At 47.2% G+C, this 24,109-nt stretch overlaps 2 protein-coding genes across 3 annotated transcripts in view; one reads left to right on the top strand and one right to left on the bottom strand.

Moving 5' to 3' along the window:
- The window catches only part of Top3beta (DNA topoisomerase 3-beta), a 43,819-nt gene extending 38,165 nt beyond the window's left edge, over positions 1–5,654 (top strand). For both annotated transcript variants that reach the window (XM_084583995.1, XM_084583994.1), the window contains 4 exons: positions 1,265–1,445; positions 2,807–3,006; positions 3,935–4,040; positions 5,273–5,654. In XM_084583995.1, the coding sequence (XP_084440121.1) occupies positions 1,265–1,445; positions 2,807–3,006; positions 3,935–4,040; positions 5,273–5,491 (706 nt within the window). In that variant the 3' untranslated portion in view covers positions 5,492–5,654. The remainder of the gene's footprint in view (positions 1–1,264; positions 1,446–2,806; positions 3,007–3,934; positions 4,041–5,272) is intronic.
- Positions 5,655–12,794: 7,140 nt separating this feature from the next.
- On the bottom strand, positions 12,795–23,534 carry LOC146172631 (uncharacterized). The gene is made up of 2 exons (XM_084585055.1): positions 23,228–23,534; positions 12,795–14,180 (listed from the first exon to the last, which is right to left on the bottom strand). Exons 1-2 carry the CDS (start codon positions 23,510–23,512, stop codon positions 13,068–13,070), a joined length of 1,398 nt encoding a protein of 465 aa, XP_084441181.1. The 5' UTR covers positions 23,513–23,534; the 3' UTR covers positions 12,795–13,067.
- Positions 23,535–24,109: the final 575 nt, after the last annotated feature.

Genomic DNA, 24,109 nt, shown 5'->3' with positions numbered 1-24,109 from the left:
GGCATGGCGTGCCCCTCTCGACGTTGTCCACAATATTGAGCAACAAGTCAAAAATACTAGAGGCTTACGGCAAGACCTATTCTTCGAAGCGGTCACGAGTGCGGGCTCCCCCGTATCAAGATGTGGAAGCTGCTTTGCTTCGCTGGCTGCAGAGAGCAAACGCTGCCCACCTTCCGCTGGTACGAACATGCGCGATGACAGCGACGATAGCGACGACGACACCGACAAGCCTCCCCGAGCACCTGCTCTTGGTGAAGTTATCGGATCGCTGAACGTTATCCGCAGTTTTGTTGAGTGCCGCGGTGGAAGTTCAGAGATGTTTCGTCTATTTGACCAACTCGAGAGCATGACCTTAGGAGCCGCAAACTACCGGACGCGGCAAACCAGCATCTCTGATTACTTTCAGTAGTAATTCAAAATATGCCGAATAAAGGTAACACGTTCCTGCAATGCATTTTTTTGCCTAAGTCTTATTTCTTGGTGTGTTCGGTTAATTCGAAAACCCGCTTAATTCGAAGATTTCTCGCGGTCCCGATGACTTCGAATTAACGAGGTTGTACTGTACTTTAATTGCATTTGTGCAGAGTGTTCCATCACAATTGAAGATAGGCCTAAGTGCTACTCTTGAAGTTACTGCCAGCCAGCTTGTGCGTAACGTTTGATAGTTGTTAGTGTCTAAATTCAGGTCAGTGAGGTGACTTGTGTAGTTTTTCTAAATAAATCATGCTATATCCATTGCTAGGCTTGACTGCAAACAACAGTTTCGTTGGCCAAAGAGTAGTAACGTCATCTTTTGTAAACAGGGTGGTGAAGCTGTAGAAAAAGTTATCTGGAAGCTCACAACCATTTCTGCTTCCTAGTGACAGATGGCACTTTGCCAATTTTGCTCTGACGTATACTGTAACATCTCCATATTTCTTGGAAACATTTTGTTCGTGTTTGGTAATATATCTAGCTGAGCCGTGAGCACTGAGGGAATTGCTGTGTGTATTTTTGAGTGCTTCTCACAACCTTGGCTCATTCATTATATTAACTGGAAAGTCCTGTTACGAAATGTAGCATTTGGCAGACGCGCTGATGAATGCCCATCACAAATGAGCAAGCCGTTCTCACAGGGAAAGCAGTCGAGTATGCCTCATAATTGTTAGCGGCTGCATGCGCCACGTTCTACACCGGTAAAACAAAAAGAAAAAATTGTTTGTGATGCAGGCGCCGAGCATTAAAGTACCACATCATTTTCCCCCCCTTCACTGTTTCATCGTAGATGCGGAAAGTGCCGGAGATACTTAAAGCTGGTGGCGAGTAAGCCAAGCAGGCTCCACTGTGTTCAGTGCAACGACACGCACAGCATACCGCAGAACGGTAGTGTCCGCACGTTCCGTGAGCTCAAGTGCCCCCTCGATGATTTCGAGCTCCTCCAGTGGTATGGCGGCACAAAAGGAAAGGTTGGTGGGGTTTTTCAGTGTCCTCATTGGCATGCAGGTTTGTTCTCTCAGGTTTTCTCGAAATGTGCAGCAAACGTTTTTAACAAACATTTTTGCATTATTGGAACCATTCATGCATAATTGGCAGCTTATGTATCATATTTATTGTGCGTGACGTTTTTTTTTTTTTTTTTTTTTTTTTTTTTTTTTTTTTTTTCAAATGCAAAGTTTTCGGTTTGTGCTTAAAGCGTGGGTGAGCTCTCCAACATAAGAAAGGAGCTTAGTTGTAGTTTAATTTTTCGGTAACGTTTCCGACCCGTAGACATTGAGACTTGTTTCTATGCTACCAATGAACTTTCCAACTTGTTACACTGTCTCTTTATGTCATTGAAGAAGTTAGATTCCAGTTTTAAGGTCATTTGAGACTGTGCTACGAAGCGGGGAATTTCGGTGCGAGACGAAACTTTCCTTAATGAGATTACTGAAAGTGCAAAGCTTGCCGATATCTAGATTGTCTAGCAGACCACTTAGGCATTATCATGTTTTTGGCCTGCAGTAACTTTTTGAATGCTAGTAATAGCAGTGAGCCTAATGATATGCTTTTGGGTGTTAATATGAATACAGAAAGGAAGCGGCCCAAAACATCAACTGCTCTTCACCGTGGAGCATTATTTTCTGCCTGCTACTGCTGTACAAATTTTTTTGGCCACCTCAATTGTATTCGTTATCTGTCTGTGTTATGTGGTCAGGAGTCTGAATACCTCTCCGGGTCGCTGTAGCCAATGGCATTGTACGCTTGCGGTGAAATAGATGACGGGATGAAACATTGTTAGGCTCTTTTTCTCAGCAAATAGGATCTAATTCCATACAAATCAGTATGCCTGGTTGCTAATCCAGAAAAAAACAACCTCGCAAAAAAATCCTCTCGCCCGTCAATAAGGCGGCAAGTGCAAAGGGCTATCGTCCAGGGCTTTGCTCATTTCCAAGAATATCATCCAGCTTCTATCACAATCTCTTCTGAAGTAATGCACATATATTTTAGCATCTTCTCTCTCGAGTTAATGTCCACAAGGGACTTCAGTACTCCTTTGCTTGTTGGAAGCCTGTACGTGTCTTTCACATGTAAGAACTGTCTTCTGCCATGACACATTATCCTAGGTTAGTGAAGGTTTTCTTTAGAAACCGGAAGCATTAGCGGTGTGCAGCTCTTTTCTTAAGCGCAACTTTTAGTCACTTCAACTGTTATGCTGTTCAGGCGCATGTGTAGCGCATGAAAGGGTTGGCAGTAGGCCGCTTGACTGCACCTAACCTTCCAGCTCTAGCTTGCCGAGTCCTCAGCTGCGGCTGCTGCTTTTCTCTCTGTCTCTGTTGCCCCCCACCAGAGCTTCATCTTCTGCCCCTACTGTTACAACCACCCGCCCTTCCGAGACACTGGTCGCCAGATTGGCTGCAACTCCTGCACGCACCCCACCTGCCCACACTCCATGATGTCTAACGGCATCTCGGTCTGCCCCGAATGCACGTCTGGGGTGCTGGTGCTCGACCCGGCCTCCTCACCCAAGTGGAAGATTGGGTGCAATAGGTGGGTACTGCAACATCTGTAATTGTGACTCCTGTGGTCATGGAAACTCAGGTGTTTATTGCTGCAAGTTTTGTGTAGTCAAAACCTCATTAAGCGTACTCCACATATCCTGTGATGTGCTTTCCTAAGCAGCCAATTAGTTTTGTGAAGACCCGTGTGGTTTGAGTAAACTGACAACTTCTTATATGTTTGTTCCGAGATACTTATCCCTAAAGCAGAATAATCACCACTTGATATTTGTCTGCGAGTACTAAATAGTTTTTAATTGAATTTTTTCTTGAGTTTTCGGTTTCTGCAACCGACCAGTGGCTGTGATTTCAGAGTTAAGTGTAGGTCATGTCAGATATAAAAAAAAATACCATGCAAGTGAAGAGGTGCCAAAGTGGTTTGAGGATTATGCGCGGGAGGTGTGGCTTCCAGCACCTGGCGTCGCCAAGTGAAAGAAAATTTATTCTGGCACAGTCTTGTCAGTTAGTCGCCTGAAAATCCTCTAAGTGTTAGGGGCATGCATACTGCATATCCCTGTATCAGTGGTAGATGACTTGTTCTCGAGGCATCATAAAATCGTCATAGATTTGTCACAAAGTCATCATAAATTTGTTGCCGAATACATACACCTTGTAAACTGTTAGTAGTTGCATTCGGCAGATCGCAGCTCACTTGCTTAGTCTGTTCCTTTGTGCATAGTTTTACTTTACAATTCAGGTCAGACACGTGCTAGATTCACTGTACTCTTTCTCTATGTTGCCCTCTGCAAAAGGCACACTGGGATGAAGTGAACTAAAGAACTAGCATGGCTTGATGGTGTCTTTTCTTAGGTTAAAGAGTGCCAGTGTCAAATTTTGATTGTTAGTTCTTTCTTTACAGTGACGTGGTAGGCGTAGCATTTGTTTACACTCCTCGCTTTCCTCTTCTTCGGTGTCGACAGGTGTGACGTGATAGTGCAGCTGTGCGAGGATGCCCGCAAGGTGTGCGTCGAAGACGAGCAGTGCGAGGAGTGCGGCAGCCAGCTCGTCAGCGTGGAATACAAGCTGGTCAGTCGTCCCCTTTGCCCCGCAAAAAAAAAAATAAAAATTACGGCTCTCGCATTTCTGTGAGCCTTCTAGACTTATAGTTTTGACCAATTGATGTCAGAATCACTACGGCCACACAGTACAACAGTGCTTACATCACTACGCAATTCCTCATCGGTGTGCAGGGTCGTGGCGCCACAAAATCAGAATGGATTAAAGCATCAGATGCATTGTGTCTATAAGGTCGCAACATAATTCAAATGTCATTATGAGTTGAGAATCTAAAGTAAATTAGTTGCGCTGGAAAGAATGTTGAGGTGGAAGGGGATCAAACCTAGAACCTCTGGGTTGGGAGTCAGGCACGCTGCCGTTAAGCCATAGAGGCATGTTTGGTGGACTTTGTTCAAGGGAGGACCTGTGCGTCTTGTTGCAAATGCAAAAGTAAAAATTTAAAAAAAAAAGTTATTGTTCATGTTTGTGAAGCGACAGGCAAAGTGAACCCCCAGACTGATGAAGGGATCCATTAATGCCATTGGTGGTAATGATTATGATGTCGATGAGCAAATGTGTGCTCAGTTTTCATCGTCAGCTTCTCGTCACACCTGCCACAGCGTCCTTAGCATTAGCAGTGTTCTCGCTTAGTATTGACGGGGCCTTTCCCGTCCTTTCTTTCACGATAGCATCACATTGTTGTGGTGGCAGCCACGTTGGTAGAAATCGGAATGTCAGGCTTTTGTTGCAATTAAATCTTTGTTAGACAAACATGTGGCCACAAACTTAAAAGATCTTTGTGGCATTGATAGCAGCAAGTGCATGCAGCTGTTGTTCAGAATGGCCATCACTCTTGGCAGCACTGAAAGAAGACAAATCTTTGAGATTAGGTGCTTACATATTATCTACAGTGGTCTCAAACGTCATTAAAACAGTTGTCGGCCGATAAAATTGTTTCAGAGAAATCGAGTCGCTGGTTAAATTAGTAAGAAAGTGGCAAGACTGCGTGTTGCGGCTTTGGAAAGGATACATAAAAAAGCAAACATTACAAAGTTTCTTAGCAATAGAAGACAAACACTGTGGGTGGGTCTGATGCTATGAATTGGGGACTCTGTATTAAAGCATGAAATAGACTGACAGGATGCCACTTGATTGTAGGGGATCTCACTTTGACAGGCGTGTCATCGCTGTGTCATGCGCATGCATAACTTGAGCACAAAGGTCTTCCTATTGTCTTCATATCCTCGCTTGTATGCACGCAGGAGAAAACAAAACTGCCAGGGGCACAGACAGAAGCTATCGGCTGCATCTTCTGCGACCCAACGCTGTCAGGCCTCGTGGAACGGCACCAGGCTTTGAAGCCGAAGAACAATTACCGCAGGCCGGCTGGAGCTGGTGGCGGCGGCAGGGGCCGGGGCCGTGGCCGGCGCAGGGGCAAGCCCAAGGACAAGATGGCCCAGTTGGCTGCCTACTTTGTGTGACTTTCGGAACACATCCTTCGTGTAATATGTGTGTGCTTATGAGACCCCTGGAAGAACTGCTCGCACTAACAGAGGGGCCATAGAAGCGTGTTTCTTAGAAGAGCGACGCCTCATGTAGGGCTCAGACTTTCACCAATAAACACACGATTTGTACATACTTAAATTGGCGTCTGCAACAAGTTTGCTATCAAAGCAGTCACGTGTCCCCTGTCCCCTACTGTACAATCTACTTAGTCTTTCTTATTTGTCACATTTTGAGGAAATACTAGTTAGTGTATTCATGAGGGAACTGAAATGTGATTAGAAAAAAAAAAAAGGAATCGTGCCTTAGAACTGAAATGCCTGCCAACTAAGCTACCAAATGTGTTAGTTAGACGTGCTGGAATTTTTTCGATAATATAATATGTTTGGGATTAACATCCCAAAGCAACCATGAGCTGTAAGAAATGCAATAGTCTCGTGCACCCAATTAATTTAAACTACTTGTCCTGCATCAATGGCGGAAACCTTGACAGGTCAAGCTGGTTTATGAAACAGTTCCAAGTTGGTTCTAGCTGGAGCCATTTTGTTTGGGCTGGAACCAGCTGGGAATTGTTCGATAAACAAGCTTGACCATTTAGTACAATTTCCAATTTGGAATCACAGCTTGAACACTTGTTGGCTTGAACCTCATGAGCTTCAGAAAATAATTTTTGCTATCAAATGAAATTCACTCGCATAGAATCTTGTAGATTAAAAGACAAGATGTTGAGAAGTATAATGGTCCATCTTGAGTGTTTTTATCTCGATCGCCTTGATTCCGAGTACAGGTCTGAATATGTATTAAGAAAAAGTCACTTTTTGCAAAGTTTGAAGCAAGTTGCTTTAAAAACAGCCTTGTTAAACACTTTAAAATTATTTTAACACTAGAGTAAAACCTCACTGATACATTTTTTTTAACAATGCGGCACACAAACGTAATAACTGGGAAACATATGATCTGAACTGCCCGATTTTTAAAAAAAAATTAACTGCTGAATGAGTTACGAAGGCGTTCAATAGGCAAAGTATGCACTGCTCTCTTTTTAGCTGTCATGGAATTCAGTCCGTTTTTGCGTTGTCCTCAACTGAAAAGAGGTTTAATAACAAATGTGGTCCGTAGAAGGTAATGACGAGCTGGGATTGCTTCCTTGGGAGTTTCCAGATGCTATTCCCCCTTGCACCACTGACATGTGGGGAAACCATCGTGATGTCTTGCAGTTGCACCGTTTTTGCCCATGTGTGCATTCCGCAGACCCGGCCCGCTCATATGCAAGCGAAACGTTATCGAATGTTTCGCGCCTGTGCCCCCAAAGCATCGCAAAGAAGCTGGGCCCCTTGTATGTTGTCTTGTCAGCTTTCTTTGATGCTTCGCACCTTTGCACCTAGGCACTACAGGAAAGCAACTGTGGTGGGTGAGTGCCGCTGATCAGTTCATGTCGCGAGTGCTTGTTAGCACATGTCCAGTTGATCACAAAACATATTACACTACCACAATTTGTCGAAATTTCGAATGTCTGGAAATCGTGTATCCAAGAACAAATTAACCTGGGGAAAAATAGCGTAACTCTGTGGGAGATGGTTTACTGCCCGCAATCTTGTGCGTATGAAGCGGAAAACTGTAACAACCGGGAATGTATCAACGAGGTTGTACTGTATTTACAGCCACCAGGGGAGGCGCGAAAAAATTGTTTCGGCTTACAGTTTATAGAGATTAATGTAAAGAATTTACTGAAAGGGCACATTTTTTAAATTTTAGGAGACCGCGACAAATAGTTATGTTGTTTCATTCATGAACTCATATCAAAGAGCAAAGCAAGTGTAGTATTTTAATACAATATCTGTGATAGCATCATGCTTCACGAATGATTTAAAAAATATTTTTAGACCTACTTGTCAGTCTTTATGAAAAGTTCAAATAGCACTAACGTCCGCAAAAAGTTTTTCTCAACAAAACTACTTCAACAAAATGACTTTCTTACAATCGCCAACACGTTCAATTTTTTTCAGAAGTATTGGCGGTGGTCGATTTTGGCACTGGAACATTTTTTGTGGAATGACCTAATCGAACTTGGCCAATGCAGTAATCAAATTTGACACGCAGAAGAGCCGATATGTCATGATAGTCATGCTGGCCAGTAGACCGAGCACGAGGTGAGTGCACTCGTGCAGTCAGCTTTTGCCTGGATGTATTATTTTATGTATTTTAATTCTGTTTTCACAATTGTCGCGTCATTTTTAGAACAAAAATTTAGTTTACTTGCAAATGTTCAATGAAAGACATTCGTGCAGTCGTGTATTAGCGCGCTTATACCACTGTGGTGAACACTATTTACTTGGTTGCATGCTGTGCGGGCATATGCGCACGAGCCATTACAACCACCCTTTAATGAGCTTTTTCGCCTATTTTGTCATTGCTGCTGCAAGCTGATCGCGCTGGGCGTCACACTAAAAGGCAGCTCGCTCGCACGCATGCGCGTGCTCAGAGTGTGACCTCTGTAAGGCACATACCAGCCAAACACCTCACATGCAGTGCGGCCTGCTCGCAGTAGCAATGGCAAATTAGGTGAAAAAGTGCATTAAAGAAAGCTTAGGAGAGCTGCCGCGCATATGCTCTCACTGCATGTGACATCATGAAAAATTGAATCAATCAAGAGCTCTATTTGCAGGAGCAAAAAAGCTTGTTCACATATGTGACTGAATGTTTTCATGTATTTTAGTGAGAATTTGCTAGTGAACTGAATTTTTCGAAAAAATAGCTCAAAATATGTGAAAATGCACTGGAACATATAGCTGCCAGCCATCTTGCACACCACAGGCAACTTTTTGTTTTGGAAATAATTAGGTTCAATTTTATCATTTACTTAACATTGACTTTAGACATTAAATATGAGTTGCAAAGTTGTAGAGCACCTTTAGACACCCCTATTCCATTTATTTCCGACAAGTAAAGTCGCCCGTGTAGAATTTTTCCGAGCAAAATACGAAAAAGATCTCTTGACAAAGACCAACTCGCCCAACTGGTATTGACAAAGCGCATTCGTGCACCACGATTGCGTTGCTCTTGACCGTGGCTTGAGCGAATAAAATCAGCTGCGGCTGTGGCTGCAGAGCCCCGTTGGCAGCGGCAGGCCGGTATAATAATAATAATAATAATAATTGGTTCACAGGAAAGGAAAGGCGCAATATCTGTCACACTTGCTCTGTGGACACCTGAACCGCACTGTAAAGGGGGGGGGGAACTGATTTATTAATAGGAAGGGAAAGGCGCGGTAACTGTCTCGCCTGTTTTCTGTGGACACCGCAACCGTGCCATAAGGGAAGGTGGGAGTGGAAGTGGAAAGAGAGAAAGAGGAGCCATAGTGGAGGGCTACGGAGTAATTTCGACCACCTGGGGATCTTTAACGTGCGCCGACATCGCACAGCACACGGACGCCTCTTTGTTTCGCCTCCATCGAAATGCAGCCGCCGAGGTCGGGTTCGAGCCCGGGTACTCCGGCACAGTAGTCGGGCGTCTTACCACTGCACCACCCCGGCGGGGCCACTGTAAGGGAAGCGAGGAAGGTGGGAGTGAAAGTGGAAAGAGAGAAAGGGGAGCCATAGTGGAGGGCTATGGAGGAATTTCGACCACCTGGGGATCTTTAACGTGCCCTGACATCGCATAGCACACGAACGCTACTTCGTTTCACCTCCATCGAAACGCAGCCGCCGTGGTCGGGTTCGAACTTGGGAACTCCGGCACAGTAATCGGGCGTCTTACCACTGCACCACCCCGGCGGGGCGCAGGCCAGTATGCTGTGGTTTCTGGGCCCGCTTGAGCCATTCGACGCATGTGACGATGCAAGTTGCAGCGAGCTGGCTGAGCGGGCTGCAGACATCCCCAACTTATCAGCCTAATGCAAGAACTGGGCTCTCGAGTCACGGCCGCAAGGAAGTTTGGTTCACTCAACACAGCTGAGAGCAGCACAATCGTGGCGCACAAATGCTCTTGTCAAGTGAATGTTTTTGTATTCGGCTGGCTTTATTTGGAGCTCAGAAAAAAGATATAAGTACGACCTTATTTATCAGAATTAAATGGAATGGGGCCTTCTTAAGATGCTGTCTAACTTTGGAAACCTAATGAACAGATTAATTATACCTGAAACAAAGAACAGCCTGTGGTATGCAAGATGGCTGGCAATTTTATGCAGCTGGTTTCCCTGGCCTATACAAATATTTAACCTTTTAACTTGTGGCTGGGACACCTGGCATATACTATTTATATATCACCAGCTAAAGGTACATCATAGCGACTGCATTCCTTCATTACAGGTGAAATCCCAGCGTCATTTGACCTTCAAGAATAGTGGATGTTCAGCTAATGCTCTAAAAATCCCCACGCTAACAGTGCATAGAATTTATAACAGAACGTAGTACCGCACAAAGGCTGCGGGGAATGCAGCCACCCACGCCGAGTGCCGCAATAGGCTCTTCTCGAGGCTGGCTGCCGGTGCACCTCCGCTGCAGGGTCAGGATGTACAACATTCCCCCAGTGTTGCCCCACAATGCCATCACTGGCGGCAACGGGCTGTCGCAACCACGGTGCCCGCTGGCAGTTTAGCCGAGTGTCCGAGTCACAGCAGCAAAATTTCAATTCTAACATCTTTATTAAGGTGGTAGCCTTACTTGGATATGTTTGCGATTTCGCGTAAGATGCAAATGGACGCAAAACATATCCGCAAGCCTTGTCTTATTCAGTAAAGAGTTAGGAGATTCTAGAACACTATAGTTAGGAGTAAAAAAATGATTGTATGAGGTAGAGGATAATGAAACGTCGCGAATGTAGACATTTTGGACCGAGTTTCCTCTCAAGCACAGCAAAAGCACTCCTTCACATTTCGTGATGAAGACTTGCGCTCGGAAACACGGACAAAACGAAGAAGACAACACGTGCGCTTCTTCGTGTTGTCTTCGTTTTCAAGCGCTACAGTCTTCATCATGAACGATTAGCCTGCGACATTCACAATTGTCCTCTCTGAAATGCGGCCAGGAATTAAACCTGCGATCTCGGGGCCATCAGCGCGTGACGACACTACAGGGCCAGCGCATTAGGTAGTGCTTAGAATATTTTTCAAATTATTCTGGCAAGTTCACAGCTACCTACCGTAGTAAAAGAAAGCGATGAGCTCTTTAGCTTACTGGGAATTTTTTACAAATCATTATTATGCAGAGATACAGGTTTCGAACGATACACAAGTAAAATCGGCAAAAAAACAAACGGCAGAGAGATCCAGCATTCACCTCGATCGCTTATACCTCTGGCTTAGCTTCTTTGGCTATAGAGTAATAGTCGGCGATCGCTTTATTTTATCACAAATATATCGATGCCTGGCAAATAAACGATTTGAGGCTCCGAAATGCACGGCTGATCTTGAGGGTTGCAAGTCCACGTGGTCACCGCAATTTTCTGCATGGGCTTTGAGCACTCCTCTAGCATTTTTCCAACTTTCCCCTGCGTCTTTCTGCTGGTGGCATCTGTAAATACCCCAACACATTAGGACAAACTTTCAGGACGGTAGTTTTAGCAAGGATATCCACTTTCCTAGGGGAATTTCTACAGTTTTCCTTTCGATTGCATGAACGTACGTTTTCAGAATGTCTTCATCTTGGCAGTGACGATCGCATACTCCCGACTTGGCTTAAAGTTGCTTGTCTGCCCGTAAAATAGTCTTATTCCATGCGACGAGAAGCGCTCCGCGCTTAGAGCGAAAATGAAATGCTCTGAGCTCTGCTCTAGTCCGTTCGACAGCCGCTCGTGCAGTCGGTCACTCGGCATGCCGGCATGGATCCACTGTGCAGATATTATTCCCCGAAAACCACAAAATCATCATACAAAAGCTACAACTTCAATTCTCGCCCGAACGTCGTGGTCTCAATGACTACAAGACTCCATTGACTGTTGCTGTGGCTGTAGGAAGCAGGAAAAGAAAATGCACGGGCGTGCTACTGGCTCTGTAGCTGAGCCACCTCCGCTGCCTCGTGCGGACAGAAGAAAAAAAGAGGGAGAGAAAGACGCGCGCCGCAACAGCTGTCGTCCACCACCTAAGCGGTGGGAGAAAGAAGTCAACGAGCCTCAGTATGCGCAACTAAAGACAATACTAGAACTACCTACATTGAGATCTAATGTCCGCCGAGCGTCCCATGTGGCATTACTGGCATATTACATCTTCACGCACTTACTAAATTCACGCCGCGCATCATTCATGTGGCGCTCGCGGCATTCTGTCGATCCGCTGCCGTGTGGAGTGCGGGAGACCGCGGAACACATTTTCCTTGAATGCATCCTGCCTAGCTTACTCCTGGATCGCCTGAAAGAACTGTTTGAGCTACCAGGAATACCATACCCCACCATCCGGTATCACAACCCGCTACCCACTGAAGCACGAAAGCAGTTCATCCTGACTCTCATCGAAACAAATTATTAAATATGGATCGCGAGATGCCGAGCAGCCTTCACGAAGACAGTACTCCTTGAGTTGAAGGCAAAATTAGGAAATGCGGCAAAGTCTACGCTTTGAAAGGGCCCGATTAGGGCTTAGAGGGCACAACGTCGCGGCAACTCTGAGCCGGGACACAGAGCCGGAACGCCGCGCTGGAAGGCCACACCGAAGCGGCGTGTTGCAATGCTGCGTCGCAACGCCGCCATCGCCACATAGAAACGCCGCGCCACACGCACCCAAACGGCGGCGCGGGGTGGTACAAAGGGTGTCCTCACCCTGGAAGCGGAGGCGAAAGGCATCGAGGCACCCTAGTGTTGACGCGTGTTACGAGCAAGGAGAAAGCCAGATGTTAACAGCATCTATTCGAGCAGTTTGTTTTTTATTATTATAGGGCTCGCGCAGTTGACGTAACCTCTGCATGCGTGTGGCAGGACCCTGCAATTACAACAGCCGAAAGCTCAGTGACTGATCAAATAGAAAGTCATTTGGTTATCTAGCAATAACAATGCCTAATAGTATAAAACATTTATTTGGCAAAATGGGTTATATGGGTTCGTCCGCCGGGTCCGTCCGCCGTACCCCTCCCAAATCCGTCCGGCTTTCCGACGACCTACACCTGATCTGGTCCGTTCGCCATATCTCTGAAAAATATTTCCCGGATCCGTCCGACGTATCCCGAAGAAAAGCGCACCGGGTTCGTCGGACGTACCTTTAAGACCATTGATTGAGTCCGTCCGAGGTACCTTCAGCCACAGCCTATAATATAAGGTCATTCACAGTGAAATGTATACGACGCACTTCCCAGAAATAAAAAGTTTTATTTGGCATCATATCTACACAAAACTGAAGTAATGTGCACAGGTCAATCAATATAAACTGCTATCACTTTTCCTTTTAAAATCCTCGAGACATGATTTCAATGTCCTGCGACTAATAGCGGTCTTCAGGGGTGTTGTTCTGTGCGACCATCCTCTTGAGTCCACCATGCCAGTGTGATTTCAATGTCCTGCGACTAATAGCGGTCTTCAGGGGTGTTGTTCTGTGCGACCATCCTCTTGAGTCCACCATGCCAGTGTGGCTCAAAAAAACAACTCCAGTGTTATCCGAAGCTGGTCTGCGTACACGTAACCGTCACGCGAGAGGTCGTACAGATTAAGTGACCCCTCTGGGTAATAGAAGGGCTGGTTGGATGGTTCTATGGGCCTTTGTACGAACTGGCACGAACGCGAGGGTTTAAATTCGAGCTGCCGCTTTGTGAATTCCCTCGGGTGCACGACACTCAGCCTAAATTTGTGCTGGAACGGCCATTGAAGTGCGCTGTCGGTGTCACCCTTGTGTAGCTGCAATCCCAAATAAAGCACCAGAGCTTGACCAAATTTTGCGATTAAAACTCCAGGAGACATGCAGTAGCCACGCAGATAGACCTTCCCGCTGTCGTAGGTAGCGGACCCTTGCGTTATAGCTACATCATGGAGCGATTTGATACCCTTCACAAAAAAATCGCACTGTACTATATCTTGCTCAGTGCGCCGAATGATCCTGGCCATACGGCTCATTGCCTTTGCATTCTCCCTTGCCTCGCATTTGAGGAAATCTATGTCTGCCGAGAGGCTTGCATAGTATTCGCGCCTAGTTTTCGTCGCTTTGTCCATCTCACTTTTGATTTCCTGTTCTAATGCACTTATCCTGGTCGAAAGAATGCTGGCGGTATCACTTCCGTTGGTCGAGCATGCTTCCAACTTCTGACTAAGTGCAGTTACCCCACGAGTGCTTTCCTTTAGTGTTCCCTGCCTTTCTCGAGCTGCTTGAGAGATTTGCTGCTTGAGTGCTTCACTGAAGGCATTTACACTGTTCCAGGTTTCCTTCTGCTTGTCGAATTGGTATTTGGTGTCGGTAAGGAACTGCTCTAGAAGTGCTGTCATATCACCTGCGCTTTGTTCAAGGGCTTGTCTCCAAGCCGTCAAAGCTGGCTTGCCTTGGTCGTCACTGTTCTGTACGCATTCTAGTGGAGGGGATATTGCGAGGGTTGAACAGTTCGACCTTAGATGCGTGCACACGTCGCTGTTAAGAACCGACGCCGAGCACTTTGGGCAGTGAACTGAGTGGTGTGTGCATTCGTGCTGGAAATGTTGGGCGATGTCCGAGGCAGCCTTTACAGCAGCGCAACCGTTCTGTGCATTCCAGCAGTTCACCTGCGATTCACAAAAAGGTTAATTTGCTAAAATCAATGAATACAGAAGTAAGACCTACAACGAACTAAAAGTAATGATCGTATTGCCACCGCAGGTATACGTTCTTGATCAAAAATACAATTTCAATATGAATAGATGCTACCGCATTCAATTTAATAGATGTCAGTTTTACCAAACTATAATGATAAAGAACGTCACGGGGAACACACTTTCAGAAGCACGGACCCTTCAAGTATCGAACGGAAATCATCCGATAAGAGTATGATAATAACAATCAAATTGAGAGATGTCACTTTTACAAAACGATAATGATAACGAATGTCAGGGGTACCAAACTTACAGAAGCATAGGCCCTTCAAGTACCGAACGCAAATCATCCGACAAGAGCTCCAATGATCAAATTCTGGAGGGAATAGGCAATCATAAGGGTTCTTTAGGTAGGTTACAAAAGAAACTTTAGAGAAATGTATAGGTCTCAGGAAAAAGGAAGGGTCTTCAATGTAATGTAAAAATTATTTTGAAGCACAAAACGTATTCACCTAAATAAGCACATGCATACACAGCAGTCATCAAAGGTGGCGGTAGGCAAATGCATCTACAAAAACGTGGTCGGTTGAAATGAAGAAGCGTATCCGCCATTTTCGGCAGCAGGCATATGTTTGTGGCAGAATTAACCTGGCACACAAGTTGGCCAGACAGAAACCAGACAATACCAATTCAGTCTATACTTTTGCTTCGTCAGTGTCGCCAATCTCTCTCCAGGCCATTAAAAGACAAGAAAATTATTCCATGGCGTTATATTGCCGCATAGAAGACAACGCAAAAGATGACTGGGAACACAAGCGCGAGCTGAAAGAAGGAGGAAGCTTGAGCGCAACACTCGTTCTAGTCTACTAATGGTTGGTTGGTTGGTTGGTTCAAAGGAAGGGAAAGGCGCAGTATCTGTCACACTTGTGTCTGTGGACACCTGAACCGCGCCGTAAGGGAAGGGAGGAAGGAGGGAGTGAAAGTGGAAAGAGAGAAAGGGGAGCTGTAGTGGAGGGCTACGGAGTAATTTCGACCACCTGGGGATCTTTAACGTGCGCTGACATCGCACAGCACACGGACGCCTCTTCGTTTTAGTCTACTAATCAACAAACCGTCTTATCTTTCGGCCCTCCTTGGCGTTCTATCGAGACGTGACACTGGTGGAGGTGCTGGGTATGCATAAGACTCCTTCCGGCAGTCCACAGCGGATCCCAGACATCGACACTCCTGTCCATCGCGCTAGCCGCCACCTTCTAGATCTAGCCCGGAGTACAGCCATCTGCCGAACGACTCTTCAAACGCCCAAGTTCGTCAGGTCTCCCAAGCCATGGCACATTCCAACCTTACGCTGGTGACTCAATTCAGAACACCAAGGTACCAGGGTGATTTCGCGGGGAAGCGTTTGAAGATGTGGAGGACTGGCTTGACCAGTTTGAGCGAGTGGCCAAAATCAATCAATGGAGCGCAGACCAGAAGCTGTCCAATGTTTATTTTGCCCTTCAGGATAATGCTAGAACGTGGTTTGAAAACCATGAAACCAGCTTATCCACATGGAATGACTACCGCCGCCAGCTGGTAGATACTTTTGCGAGAACGGATCGACGAGACAATGCGCTGCGCCTGCTTGAAGTGCGCGTCCAGAAGCCGAATGAGAGCGTGGCTATGTTTGCGGAAGACATATGGCTCGCCTTTTTCGCCGTGCCGACCCTGATATGAGTGAGCCAAAGAAGCTACGGCCATCTCATGCATGGCGTCAAAAAACAGGTGTTTGCCGGCTTGGTACGCAACCCACCTTAAACCGCGAGTTCGTTAAGGACGCTACGGCTATTGAACGAGCCCTCCAAGACCGCTGCCGCCAGTACAACCGACCGGTCAACTGTGCCCCGACGACTGCGGCGGCGCTGACTGCAACAGATACGACCACTCTTCGCGACATCATTAGAGGAATTGTTCTTGAGGAGCTGCAGCGAATTACGGCTACGAAGGCTCAGTCGTCAGAGACCCTCATGGAAACTGAGGAATGAAATTCGGTACGCCATATCACCATCTACACCATGCAACGAGTCTTGCGATCAAGCTTCCTCCTTCTTTCAGCTCGCACTGTCATCTTTTGCGTCGTCTTCTATGCGGCACCGAATTTTATCTGTTGTAGGCCGCCATTGGACCCGCCCCTGCTTCGGTGGTGGACGACGGCTGTTGCGGCGTGTGTCTTTCCCTCTTCTTTTTCCTTACTTCTCTATTTTCTCTTCTGTCCGCACGAGGCAGCGGAGGTGGCACAGCTACAGAGCCAGTAGCAGGCACGTGCATTTTATTTTCCTTCTTCCTACAGACACAACAACAAAGAAAAAGAAGGAGGAGGGAAAGACGCGCGCCGCAATATCTAAGTGGTGGCGGGTGCGATGACGGCCTACAACAGATAAAAATTCGGTGGCTGGATAGCTACCGCCGCAAGCGACGTTGGCCTACCGTCCCAGCCCCGTAGGGCCAGGAACAGCCACCTTCACCACATCGCTGTGCGATGTCAGTGCACGTTAAAGATCCCCAAGTGGTGTAAATTACTCCCGAGCCCTACTACGCCACCCCTTTCTCACTTTCCGCTTTCACTCCCACCTAGCTCCATTCCCTTACGACGCGGTTGAGGTGTCCACAGAACAAGTGTGACAGATACTTCGCCTTTCCTTTCCTGTGAACAAATTATTGTCTCAACAACCAAGGAATTGTTTATTGATTAAGGTTCTATAGTACAAGCTGATTACCCACTAGCTCGAACTCTAACCCTTTTGTTTTTGTTGGCCACTCAGTTTCAGATGAATGCTTGCGCTGGAGTGGAGGCGCGCAGAATGACAATTGCATTGTGCTCAGTAACAAAGCTGCTGGCCAAGAACTCCGTGCTCAGCGTCATACAGCTCCAGCAATCTAGATAGTACGCTATCGACTGTACTTGGCAGAAATGCAATGGTTGGAAAGGTAATGCTCGGAAGCAAAATGGGTAGCCTCCTAAGAATTATATGAATTGCCTCGTATTAAATGTACAGATAAAACACTTAATATTGACCATACGACCTGCTCAATGCACGACACGGAGCTTCTGGAGCATCTACACCATAAAAGTACAATCGTACAATCACATGCTCGCTTTTCACGGTCTTTGTATTTCCGGCGATTACATATGCCATTCGATTTCGCGACGTGAAGATGCTTACCATTCTGATATGAGACGCACTCCGAAGCTAGGAATTGTGCATAGTAGTAGTAGTAGTAAAGGACTTTATTGAGGCGCATCACTTAGGCGCCTAATACATCGATGGCCTGCTGGACGAGCAGGCGCTATTCTTTTTCACCCTCAGCGCCAAGCCAGTCCACCCAGGTCCAGATAGTATGGGGGGAGGTGGGAAAGAACCTCGATTTCAATGCAACCGGACATGAAAATAGGCAGTATGAAAGGCTGGCATAAGGGGAAGGGCAGTTGGGGCATGATGGATCACGACGGATTTTGTAGCCGTGCAGGGGTGGAGGAGGAGGAGGAAACAACACTATTTAAAGCATTGCATTAAGCGTTAAGAATGTGCTGGGCCAGGGTCACCAAGGCCAACTGATCTTGCAGCTGGTCAGAGGCTAACCAAGCCCGCCACGTTGGGGGAGGAGGGTGTGGAAAGTGAGGAGATTGGAGGGCGACAGGGCATGAAAAGATGCAATGCTCCAAGTTTGCATAGTGTTCTGGGCAATTTGGGCATGCAGGGGAATGTATGATTCTGTATAGAGAAGATCGGGCAGGAGTAAGCAGTGTATTTAGTTGTATGCGTCTAAGAATGCGGATTTGCGTGGTAGTGAGAGACTTATCAGGAAGAGGAAGTGTACGGAGTGTTTCTCTAATGTTGTCGTAGTGAACGTTGATTTCTTTTTTGTAGTGAAGAGTAGTGTCCCACGTTGGTGGATAAGGCCAGGGAATCCCAAGCGCCCGGTGTTGAAGTTCGCGGGCGAGGCGATGCACTACCATCATTGCCTGGGATTCCAGCGTGACCAGGAATCCACCTCAGTGTTACAGTGTGGGGACGTAGTTTGGTAAGAGCTCTGTGTAGATCATCGTGTAGTTCTTCAGGAATGCGACCCGTGTGAATGGCGCGTATAGCTTGTATTGAATCAGTGTATATGATATATCCTGAAGGGTTAGGGGGTGCTTGTGCGAGGTCTTTAATACTGGTAACTATTGGTAGGGTCTCGAGAGTCGCTTTAGGAGGAGGATCTATGTAAGGACCGAGGGTATGTGTCACTACATCGCTACAGTTCTGAATTGAGTAAGGAGCCGCTCCGACGTTAGTTCGTGATGCATCTGTGTAGATGATCGTGGAATCTGTCGGGTGAACATGGTTGGAAACGCGAGCGGAACGTCTGCCTGTGTTAGTGTCGGGTGCAACGTTTTTTGGAATGGGGATTATTCTGAGGTTATCCGGGAGCGAAGAAGGAAGGGTAATTATAGAGAGGTCCATAGGTTTGAGTGCAACCTGCTGTAGTATCCAATGTCCTTGTTTGGTGCTAGAAAGACGTGCCATTTGCCGGTCGCGATGTTGTTGTATGAGGTCTCCCAGGGGCAAGAACAGCCCCGTAGAGTATAGGCGCTCCGTGGACGTATGTACAGGGACGTTAAGGGCGGCCTTGTACAATATGTGAAGCGCAACCTCAATCTGATGTCTTTGGCGACAAGTTAGTGTAAGGTAAGGAATCGTATATGAGTGTGTTCAACTGTATTTGCCGAAGGATATGAGCCTCCCGAACGGAAAGATTAGGATGAGGGTCGGGGTAGAGCTTGCGGTCTAAGCGAGCAGCATTGTAATATTCGCTGATGGTGGCACGAAAAGACAGTCTCGACCCGCCCTCCAAGGATCTTGGCCAGGGGATGAACGGTGCCCGGTTACGAGTTTCACAGGCGAGCTGGTTCGCCAGCTCATTGCCGTCAATCCCCGAGTGTCCAAGAATCCATCGGAGGAAGCGGGGCAGGGCTGCAGCGCAACAAGTGCAACCTCGAGCTCCGAGATTGAATGGCACGGATAGCAGCCTAGGAGTCGGTGTATATAATATACTGAAGCACAGGTGAAAGAGAATGGAAACTTTGAATGGCATGAATGATGGAGAGGACCTCAAGCGAGATAATATCCGGAGGGTGGAGAAATGGGCCGCTAGTGTGTGTGACAGGGGTGAAAGAGGACCTGGCTTCTGGACCCGCGAGGAGCCACATAACAGGCATCCGTGTAAGCGACTCCATGGGTATTGAAGGACGGACTATGATGAGAGGCAGCAGCATGTTGGCGGCCAGCATGCAGGATCGGCGACATATTGGCTGGAAGAGAAAGTATACGGAGGTTTGTGGCCTCTGGAGGGTAAGGAGTTGGCAGAGGGACTGACTGGATGGGGGAAATGTTAGCCTGGTTTAGAAGCCAGCGTCTATGAACTGTGCCGGAGAGGCGAGCTATCTTTCTCACGGTGAAGGGAAAGGAGACTGCGAAGAGAATGAAAAAACCCGGTGGCATAAAGCTTATCGGTGAAAGTGGTTATGGGAAGACAAAGAGCAGCTTTATAAAGGCCGTGAAGAGCTGCTGCAAGTGTGTCTAACTGGCCCTGGGTGAATGAAATATATGGTATAAAGTAAAGGAATTCGTTAAGAGCCAGCGTCTGAGCCAGTCGACAGGCGAGCTTCCCTCAGGCCAGAGGACCGTCTCACAGCTCAGCGAAGTAAATGGGTAACGGACTGACAGGTAGCAACATCCGCTTGGAGAGCCCGGACATTTTTGGCGGCATGCAGAGGCATGCCAAGGACGCGGCATTGAGAAACTTTGGGGATTGGGGAGCCGCCCAAGGTAAGGGATATCAGTGAGTTGGGAGCTCGTTGATAAGCAGAGTGAGTCAAAAGTAGGAGTTCTGACTTCTCGAGCGCGGGAGACAGGCCTGCATGGGCAAGAAAGGAAGAAATTATATCCAATCCCTGCTTAATGGTGGAATCATTCATGATGGAAAATAGCGCGAAAGTACACGAAGGACGGAAGGAAGTAAGACACGGACAAGCGCTATATAGAACATATGTCTATAGAACATGACCAGGAGATCCGTGCGAGCACAGTGTGCTGTCGTCAGCGTAAAAAAGTGCTAGAAATCGGTAATAGATGATAACTGAATCGCGAGAGGAGCCATGGTGATATTAAAAAGGGCGGGTGAAATAACTGCCCCCCTGCGGGGTACCACGGGCGAGACGGTGGGGTGTAGAAGTGGTTCAATGCTCGGAAACGAGCCTCGCGATTAGAAAGAAAGGCTCGAATGTAGTTATACATGCGGGAGCCACAGCCGGTGCTGGAAAGGCAGGTAAGAATATGGTCATGGAAGACGCAATCGAATGCCTTGCGGACATCGACTGTGACCAGGGCTTGAAGCTGAGAGCTACCACAGGCTAAGAAAGTATGCTGGCATAAGGAAAAGGTCCTGTGCAGATACGCGAGAACGAAAACCAATGAGGGTATGAGGGAGGGAATTTGAAACCTCCAAATGCCTATTAAGCCTCGTGAGCGCCATTATTTCCATCGTCTTGCCGACACAGGAGGTCAGAAAAATGGGCCGGAGATTTGAAAGGGCTGAAGGCTTACCAGGTTCAGGAATGAGAGAAATAAGGGAGGAAGTCCAGGACGATGGCAGAGAGCCTTCTTCCCAGGCGGTGTTATAGAAATTGAGATGGTGCTCTTTTGCGTTATCGGAAAGATTGCGAAGAGCGGAGTAAGTGATTCCTCACCGGGAGCCGGCCGAGTGGCGTTAGCAAGAAGTGCAGCTTCAAGCTCGCGCAGTGTAAAAGGGCCATCGAGGTCATTGCTTGCACAACCTGTGTATTCAGGATAACAGGGGGACAAAGAGGGTGGGAGATAAAGGTCTGCAAGGGTTTCGAAAACCTCATCGGACTAGGGCTTTAGCAAGAGTCGGGGCAGGGGCAGGGGTGGTCCCAAGGAGGGTTCGAAAAAGAGTCCAGGTTGATTTTTTATGAAGCGCCGTGTCAAGATTGTTGCATAGGGTATTCCAACGAGAATCCTCAAGCGTAGCACAATATGTCACGATATCGTCTCGCAAGTCTGAAGGCGTGGTCTGCAGTTGGATGTTGCGGGGTTGCAGTCTGGCTGTTCGGAGAAGCTTTTTGCGACGCTTCCATAGCCTGATGAGATGGGGGTCGGGGTCAGAAGTGGGAGATATGCAGCGGTCTCCGTGCGAGTAGAGGATGAAGCCGCTTGGAGAAGGGCACTAGTCCACTCCTCATAGGACGTGAAGTGCATATGTATGTATGAAGATAAGGAAAATATTGCTGTGGTCTAGAGATTTTGTTAAGTGCATGTGTATTTGGAAGATAAGGAAAAATATTGCTGTGGTCTAGAGATTTTTTGTGTGCACAGTGACAAAAAAAAAATCTTTACAGATAGCAAAGACGGGCATTTCATTCCCTTCATATGACAACCTCGATTATCATGGCATTTTGTGGTGTTATCGTCCTTCTAGGCTAGTGAAGTAGTTTTAGGAATTTCATGCTCTCATTCGTCACTTCGTATTTGCGCGCAGTTTACAGTCGGCCCCTTTTTGAAAAGTGCCGCGCGAGTGTACAATTTATGAGCGTGAACACGGCAAAGCGTGCCGTGCCGCACTGCACAATCAACGCAGCCAAGCGAGCGCTAGCAGAGTTCTCGCGCAAGATACTTGCTGCTAACACTGTTAGATGATCGGATGCACTTCCTGCCACCAATGCCGTTTGTTGACTCGTCTAACCGACTAGCCCGCTGTGTTAGATATCTGCAACACGTAGCGATAACATCTCAAGAAAGGCACGCAAATATGAATGCTACGTGTCAAGCGCGCAGCGACAAGAATTCTGATGTGCCGTACAGTTCCCTAGTTTCGGTGTTTTAGAACGCAGCTCTCATGCGCCTGTTCTTCGGTGACTAGTGTCGCCGTCAGCGGAAGAAAGTGTAGAAGACGGACGAAAGAGCCACAAGCTCTGCCCACTCCTCTGTTATAAACGTGTGCGTTGCAGAAAGCCAGCAGGAGCTGGAAGAGGGTGCATTCGTTTATCTAACAGTCTTAGTCGTGCACACCTCGGACGCGAAGTCACTGCCAGCGCCTGCGCTGATTGCACAGCGCGGCACGCTTTTCCATGTTCACGCTTATAAATTTTATGAGTGTACAAGTCAACCCATGCCCATTATCAGCTGCAATGGATATGACTCCCAAGAAGTTGTGGCCAACTAGTTTTTACCTTCTTCGAATACTGCGTGCGGTATAACTTAAGAACAGACGTTTGCGATAAACATCTTACTGGGCTTAAGAAACCTGCAGTTACAACTGTTGAAAGATCTACTGATTAAACTTGGTAAAAGACTTGCGCAAAAAGTAGATGAAGAAAGACGTGACAACAAGACAGAGCGCAAGTCTTTTACCTTTTGCTAATATGAACCAACTCGCCCAGAAGAAAGTACTTATTGAATTGATTAAACTTGTCGCCTTGTTTTGCCTCGGTGCTGCTGCACCTGAAAATGCTCGCGCGATAATGCTGAAAAAGTGGCCGGTTGTGCATAGCAGTCGAGTAACAGAAAAAAAAAATCCTCAATCAGTATTTCTTTCACTGTTTAATCAATAGTAAACATATCCCCTTCTATTGCATTAAGGCATCGCGCTGCCTGCCTAAGCAAAAGCTAGCCACACGCTGCCCTTATATTGTCACTGGTTCTTTCGCTACCCGGACGGCAGTCCAGAAGGACAGGGTCAAATGATGGGGCTGGACTGGGGCGCTGAGGCGCAGGAGGCAGAGAATTCAGGCGCTTGACCAGGCAAAGCAGCGGCGTCCCAGAACCACGCGCACTCCGCACGATTTTTTTCTTCCCCCTCCAGAACTGACACGGATCTTCTTTTTCCCCCTTCACAACTGACAAGGTTAGCACGAATTACACTATTACACCTTGAGCACAAAATACCAGATGGCTACAACCACTACGGGCAGTGCTTACCTCGCATTTGAGCAGCTGTTCTGGGGGAGTGTTGATCCACTGGACATCTTTTTCCAGGCTCCGCAGGCCATCCAGGGGACAGACTCTTTCACCGTCCAGTTCGCACAACTCGTAGCAGGACTGGCACAGGCGGTGTGGGCAGGCAAGAATAGCACTCCTTATGCGCACCAGCCCACAGGCGCTACACACTACAACGCGTGGAAGCGGGCTCACAAACTGCAGCTCCCTCCAGTCCAGCTCGGCGGTGAAACCGACCAGCGTGTACGGGAGAGTTCTAGGAGGCATCCTGCCCTTCGTTGTCCGAATGCTCAACTCTGATTGAATTATGTTCGGCCCTGCTTGTCCGGCTATCTCTGTCACTCTCTCTCTCTCTCTCTGTAACTCCCTCCCTCTCTCCCTCGTTTTTTTATCGTCGCCAAACATACAATCGCTGCAATGGCCACTGCGTAAAATTGGACCAGTTCTTTTAATGGTACAGTGTCTCCACTTCTTAGTCAGTGCTCAGGTTACTAGCAAGCAGCATGCGAAGTTGAACTGCTTGCGGAGAGGAGGGGAGGGGAATGTTTCCGTATGAGGCCGACCCCCGATATTTTTAGCGCTGCATGTCTTCTCTCCCCCCCCCCCCCCCCCCCCCCCCTGTCCTCCACTACGGCATATTTCTCATAGACTGAGTCGCTTCGAAACGTGTATCTTATCCCTAACCAAACCTTTGATATCTGAGTTTCACTCATTGGAAACTTTAAATATAAATTCTTTTTTATTTATTTTTTTCCAGTGCAGAAACCACGTTCACTCTATGAAACAAACATGAGCGAAAACTGCAGCATATTTCCAGATGTTAGTTCGTCACTTACCGATGAAACGTGGCTCTTGCGGTAGAAA

The sequence above is a fragment of the Amblyomma maculatum genome, chromosome 11 (genome assembly GCF_055883805.1).
Source record: "Amblyomma maculatum isolate TAMU_Amacu chromosome 11, ASM5588380v1, whole genome shotgun sequence".
NCBI classification, from domain to species: Eukaryota; Metazoa; Arthropoda; class Arachnida; order Ixodida; family Ixodidae; genus Amblyomma; species Amblyomma maculatum.
The sequence above is the reverse complement of the archived record's forward strand: the minus strand, read 5'-3'. Positions and strand labels throughout refer to the sequence as shown.

Coding starts and splice junctions, on each gene's coding strand:
- LOC146172631 (XM_084585055.1), bottom strand. CDS start 23,512: ATGCCTCCTAGAACTCTCCCGTACACGCTGGTCGGTTTCACCGCCGAG. Junction 14,181..23,227: donor AACAGCTGCTCAAATGCGAG/GTAAGCACTGCC, acceptor TGTGAATCGCAG/GTGAACTGCTGGAATGCACA.